The 6,618-nt window shown below is 52.7% G+C and overlaps 1 protein-coding gene across 1 annotated transcript; it reads left to right on the top strand.

Moving 5' to 3' along the window:
- The first annotated feature begins 1,227 nt into the window (after positions 1–1,227).
- Positions 1,228–5,842, top strand: LOC131207016 (cell division cycle 7-related protein kinase). Its single transcript, XM_058199623.1, has 2 exons — positions 1,228–1,465; positions 1,590–5,842. The coding sequence occupies exons 1-2, from the start codon at positions 1,228–1,230 to the stop codon at positions 3,377–3,379; spliced, it is 2,028 nt and encodes a 675-aa protein (XP_058055606.1). The 3' UTR covers positions 3,380–5,842.
- The last annotated feature ends 776 nt before the right edge of the window (positions 5,843–6,618 follow it).

The raw sequence follows: 6,618 nt of genomic DNA on the forward strand, positions 1-6,618 counted from the left end.
TTGGCAATAAATAATAAAAATAGAGCGAAAAATTAAATCGAACGATCGCAGAAGGTCCCCGCGCACGGTCTCTGCTGCGTTTGCAACATTGCTCACCCCCTTTCGTGGCCAATGTGGTTTCTTTCCGCTTTGCTGTGATTTTGGTTCGCGCCTGACCCCTGCGCTGACCAGCGGACCGCAGGGTGTATTAAAGTGCACACAGTGTTTGGTGTTTATCATTGTGCTTCTTCGATTTTAATATCATCATGGCGCGTCGGGCGAGTGTCTGAAAAGTGCAGATAACTTCAAGCCAAGCCAGCAACCCCGTGAGAGAGAGAGAGAGAGCAGCCTTTGGGGGGTAGGAATTGGAAAAGCAACGCACACCACGTGCACGCGCAGCGGAATCGGATGTAGAGCGAGAGGGAAGGATCTCAGCTTCGAAAAGAAAACCCGCGAAGGAAGCGCAACAGCAGCGCAGCAGAGCACAGCAGTCAGTGGCCTACGCGAAAAGATAGTAGCAATACTCATATAAAACATCGTACCAAAAAACCAACGTGGTGGTGCTTTCGCTATTCGAATTTCGCTCTCACTCGTTCCCACTTGCGCGCCGAGCTGTCCCAGTTTGGCCGTGTGCAGCCGCAGCAAACGGCAGAGTTGTGCAGGGCAGGGAAAAGTAGTACAACGCCAACAACAACAACGCGGGAGGAGAAAAACGGCGAAACACTGAAAATAAGTTACGCGCTGCATCATCGGACGGTCGCTTTTTCGTCGCTCTTTTCTCGGCGTGTGTAGTAGTAGGTAGTAGGCCGCGCTCCACCGTCTACTAGTGGACGACGGTGAAACCTTCGCACAATTTCGTACGCACACACGCAAAGCCGCATCCAAGTGGGCGCTCTCTGTGCCTGCTGCCCATCGTATTAAAAAGCACGCGGCTTGGCGTATTGTGTATAAGAGCAAAAAAAGTAACAACAACAAAGTACAAAGCAACACACACTACTACTACTATACCAAGAGAGGCTCGACGAGGAATTTGTAGAAAAGTAGAAAGCGGACAATTGTCATCCGCCACCCCACCATCACGCCTGCCTGAGCCCTCGGGAGAAGATCCTGCCGGAGCCCCGTTACAGCACACAGCCTGCGGGGACAACAACACGCTCCAACAGCCCGACACGCGGACCATCGCCCACCCACCCCGAGCGGCCAACAGGTGATTGAGTGGTTGACGGTTTTTGGTGGGTAAAAATAAAAATGGACGTCAGGCAGCACCCAGCGCGCTCCTATCCCCCGCCGTTGCCCTCGCCACCGGAAAGTGACAGCGAGGAGGATGAGGACGAGTCGGACGAATCGGACGAGGACGAGCGAGGTGGCCAAGCAGTGGTGGTGGTTAACTTGCCACCACCACCGCCGCCGCCCGCACCGATCGCGCGCGTTGCCGAGGCGGAGAAAAGTGACCAACAGCCGAGGCAGCTCGAAGAAGCTGGCAGAGGTAAGTGTTTGTGGCCGCGAGGGTATATCATTCATGCCGCGAGGTCCGCGTCTGACATAAGAAGCGTAGAAACTGATCCTCCTATTATCTCATTCTACACCACGCACGATCCATTACATCACAGCAGGCGGTGACCAGCAGCAGCAGCAGCAACAGCAGCAACCGGTAGCAGCAGGTGATGAGCAGCGGCCCCAGCGGTTGCAGGAGCAAATTCCGACGATCGGCGATCGGTACGTGGTCCACGGGAAGATCGATCGTGGCACCTTCAGCACGGTCTCGTTGGCCACGCGGCGCGAAGAGGCGCATCTCGATCGCGAGAAGCGCCGCATGTACGCGATCAAGCTGATCACCGAAACGAGCCATCCGACGCGTATCGAGCGCGAACTGCGCTGCATGATGCAGCTCGGCGGCCGCTGCAACGTGGTCGGCATCGTGGATGCGTTTCGCCACCAGGGCTCGGTGGCACTCGTCATGAAGTACATTCCGCACGAACCGTTCCAGCAGTACTTTGCCGAGCTGACGCCGGCCGAAGTGCAGCGTTACATGCAGAATCTGCTGATACCGCTGCGGCGCGTCCACCAGTACGGCGTGATCCATCGGGACGTAAAGCCGAGCAACTTTCTGCACGCCCGCCGCCACGGTGGCTACATGTTGGTCGACTTTGGGCTCGCCCAGGAAACGACCTGCGGCGAGTTTACGTTACGCGGTGGCCCGGTGAAGCAGCAGGAAGCAGGCGCCGCCGCCGCCACTGGCCCGTCGGGCGGAGTAGCAAAGACTGACAAGCGGAAGGTTTCGATCGGGGACGATGGATCGGATCGGAGCGGGGCGCTTGTTGCAGCGCGCGAAGATGCCCTTCCCGCGCAGCAGCAGCAGCAGCAGCAACAAGTCTCCAAGCGGCACAAAACTAACGGAAGCAGCAGCACGGAGAACAACACCCCGGACGAGCTCGCCCGGAGGATGGGGGCCAACAGCTTATCGGTTCCGCAAGCGGCGCCGGTGCCGCCCCTTCAACAACGCGCTCGCCCCTGTTCGCCCCTGAAACTGTCCAACAGCGTGGCAAAGGATGGGCTGTCCGCTTTGGCGCGCCAAATTAAATCTACCGTCGCGGGCATCAGCCAGGGTTTGAAGCAGTACCAGGAGAGCCGACGCCCGGCCGTTCCGGCGCCAGCGGCGGCCCCACCGGCTCCAGCACCCGTGGCCGCACGTGCGGCCAATGCACCACCGGGGGCGGCGGCCGCTCGGTGTGAGTGCTGCGGTCGCCCACGGGTGTGCAACGCGTGTTTGGTGAAGCGCGAGCTGTTCGCACCACGGGCCGGCACACCGGGCTACCGGCCACCGGAGGTGCTGCTGAAGTATCCGGACCAAACGACGGCCGTCGATATCTGGGCGGTGGGTGTGATCTTCCTGAGCATCCTCTCGGCCTGCTACCCATTCTTTGGCAACACGGACGATCTGACGTCGCTGGCGCAGATTGTGTGCGTGTTCGGGTACGATCGGATCGGCGAAACGGCGCGCCTACTCGATCGCAAGATGCTGGTCGATGAGCACACGATGCAGAAGAAACCGCTGAACTTGCGCAAGGTTTGCCGACACTTTCGGGCGCTTCATCGGCGCCGCCTGGAGGGTGGCGGCATTCCGCCTCCCGATCCGGATCGTCCCGGTGGCGACAATACGCCCGTTGGGGAACCGGATGAGGCGACCACTTGCGCCAACTGTGAGCTGTTGTTTGAGGAGTGCGTCTGCGAGACACCAGCCGCCCCGGCGGGCGGAGAGCAAGAGCAGCAGCGTGTTGACGGCGACGACTTCGGCGAGGCGGCCTACGATCTGCTCGCGCGCCTGCTCGAGATCAACCCCCACAAACGCATCACCGCCGCCGAAGCCTTGGAGCACCCGTTCTTCCAGGTGAAATACTAAGCGACACCGGGACCGTGAGAACAGCCAGTCAGTCAGCCAGCCAGTCAGCGCACCGTAACGCCAGTGGGGCAACAACGGCAACAGTGAGATAATGTGGTGAGAATGTGTAAAGTCCAAGAAGGAGGTTGCTGTCGGGGGAGATCAACCCCCAGAGAGTCCACTAAGAGAGAGAGCCAGTAAACAGCGGAAAGGTGACGCGAAAGGAGCGCATCCGTGATTAGAGATTATATGTATTTTTTAAGTTACCACCGAATAGATATCTATCGACGAAGGCCACGATAAAAGGGTGTTTCCGACACCGCTTTGCTGCCCACATACCTGTACGCGTTCCACCAGTCAGTCGGCCACCAGCGACACGACGACCACCAACCACCATTGATTGCCAATTGCACGCAGATACACGCACACGACGCACCCGGTCTCCACCCGCGCGCACGCCATCCTTTCGGTCACAGCCCTCTGTCGGACACCCGCGGATGTTAGTAGCAACCTTGGAAGTAGTAGAAGTAGTAGAAGCTACGCAAAGCCTCGATCGTCGGGCGCGCCGCGCACACTCATCAAACACGTGTGGTCGTCTCCTCTTACACAAATCAATCTTCCTTTTGCCATTTGATCAATGTGGAGGTGCTCCGCGTTGAAAGTTTGTTGAAATTTTGTTTTCTTTTGTTTACTCTTGTTTTTTAATTTTGTTCTATATATTATAAAGTATTTATACATAATTTTAATCGAACCGGAAACATTCACCGCCCTTAAATCACGACCGCGTGTGTGGGGGGGTCATTAGGGCCAGGATTGTGGGGGAGCAAAATATGCATGTGTGTGTGTGTGTGTGATTGTGTGTTTTTATGTTCGGATTGGCATTTTTGTTTGTTTTCCGTGGGCGCACGCCAGGGTGCGAATTATTTATTCCTTTATCTATTTTCCAAAAAAAACCTTCAAGCGCGTTTCGCGTGTGCCGCGCCGCGCTTGCCAGAAGAGGGATTTGAGGATGATACTTTAAAAAGGGCACCACAGGGAGGCATGTAGCTTGTGTTTTAAAATCCCCCAACAAATTATTTATTCTAATTATTGTCAACTAAGCACGAATAAGAGAGAGAGAGAGAGAGAGAGAGTAGGAGTGTGTGTCCTGTGTGCGAACGTTTCATTTGCGATCATCGATCACCGATCGTGTTGTGCAGGCAGGTGGAAACATTAGGAATGCAAGTGGTACGTGTTCTACAAGGTGCCTAATCGGAGGCGACTATCCAATAGAGCAGAGCACACAAGGGTCGGAGATAGAAAGAGGGAGGGAGAGAGAGAGAGCCAGAACGCACCACAACACGCACAACTAGCAAAGGGAGTGGACAATGGCACAGCCAAAACAATCTCACTGGCATTAGAAGAAGCTCTGTGCCCACCAGAACAACAAAAGGAAGTACAACATTAAACCAATGGGGAAACGAGAGGCAACAGAAGCCGAAGTAGCAAATGGGGAACCCGGGGACAGGGTATGCATCATCATCATCATTGTAGAACTGACTGTGGCTAGAATGAGTAGTATCTGTGTATCGAGCATTATATCTATTTCTATATTATATTATACATATATTTATATATATTTGTATATGTTGCCGCGGCACGCGATCGCCGTTTACCGCCCGCGCGCGTCTGTCGTGCAAGTGATCGTGGGGGGCATTTTCTCAAAATGGCCCCAAGCATACTAATGCAAGAGTATCTGTCCAAACTGTTGCGGTGCGGTGAGATGAGATAGGCCGCAAAGCTCGTATTCATTTTAATTCCATCGCCCATTCGCCGCCGCCAACGTTCCCGCAATGGGGCGGTTGCCCGCGGAGAAGGCAAACACCGCAAGTATAATTGTTGTGTATTTTTCATTTTAACTTTCTATCGCGAGTGATCTCATCGGTTGTGCTGATAATAACGGGCTGATCAAAAATTCCATCAACGGTAGACAAAAACGGGCCCCGAAGCGAAGCTCTTGCGAAACACGAGTGCGCAAAGCATGTACGAAGCAGATGTGAAAACAAAATCAGAAAAGTCCACACAAAAAAAAAACAAACAAACAAACAAACTAATCATATAACATATAATTGGGAAAAAGAAACATTGAAAGGGACACGGTGCAAACGAAACAAAAAAGCAAAACAAATATGTAATAGATGTAATAGCATAATCTAACACGAAAAACGAAACCAACGGGCACGAAATATGCCGTTCCGGGGCGCGCGCACGCTCCTCCGGTGTTCCGGTGGCGCCCCGAATGCGAGGCAAGCAATCTTCACATCCGGCCTCGTGCGCGTGTGTAGCACCGGAAACGTAAACGCACCCGCGTGTTGTGTGTCCTTTTTTTCTATAAACGTGTAACTAAAGGCTCGACGCAACTGGCGACAAATTCCGTGTCTGGATTTTAACGTAATACCCCCGAAACTGCAAAAAAAACAATAAAAAACTCGAACTGTAGGTAAATGAAACGAAAATGTAAAACGAATGTGTCTTCTTTTTGTTTGGACCGGTTGAACTTGAACTTGTGGGGGGTAAGTATTCTCGTGTGCGTGTCGTGCGCACACCCACCTTCGGTGATAACGCTAAACACAGATTATGGTGTACCGTGTGAAACATAACGAATACGCTGGCAAATCAGTTTCTCCGGGGGTTTGTTGTTACTCAAATACACGAAAACGCTCATAATCTGCCCACCATTTGATGTATATATATTTTTACAGATTGTTCAGGCCCTTATCTATTGTGTCTCCCTACGCGGCAAGATCAACCCTGCTAACATCCATAAATGTTGACAATCTTCGAGAACCCGCCATGAGATTGTAGTTCCTGGTACTGTGCGTACAATGAACCATTTCCACAAAACGTGGCCATCGCGATGATGGTCTGCTTTTGAGACAAAAGCTCTCCAGCCTTTCCGTCTCATGTCCCAACTATAAAGCGATTGATATCACGCCTTATGCGTGAGGTACTTCAAAAGAACAATCGCAAACAAGCCAACCGTTGGTTCATAGTCGATCTTTTTTTCTGTTATTAGAGATTAAATATAGTAACGTAATATTAGAGATTAAATATAGTAAATTAAATGTAAGCTCCAAGGCACACTTCGTAGGACCCAACAAAGTAAGCTGTGTTCCTATAAAATACCTTTTCTGACGGTAATTGCAAAATAAAACCCATAACTTCCCGTTCCAGTTACCGAAACATGTGTTTTTATGGGCCACCTGTAATACTCCACGGCC

Source organism: Anopheles bellator, chromosome 2, assembly GCF_943735745.2.
Source record: "Anopheles bellator chromosome 2, idAnoBellAS_SP24_06.2, whole genome shotgun sequence".
Taxonomy (NCBI): domain Eukaryota; kingdom Metazoa; phylum Arthropoda; class Insecta; order Diptera; family Culicidae; genus Anopheles; species Anopheles bellator.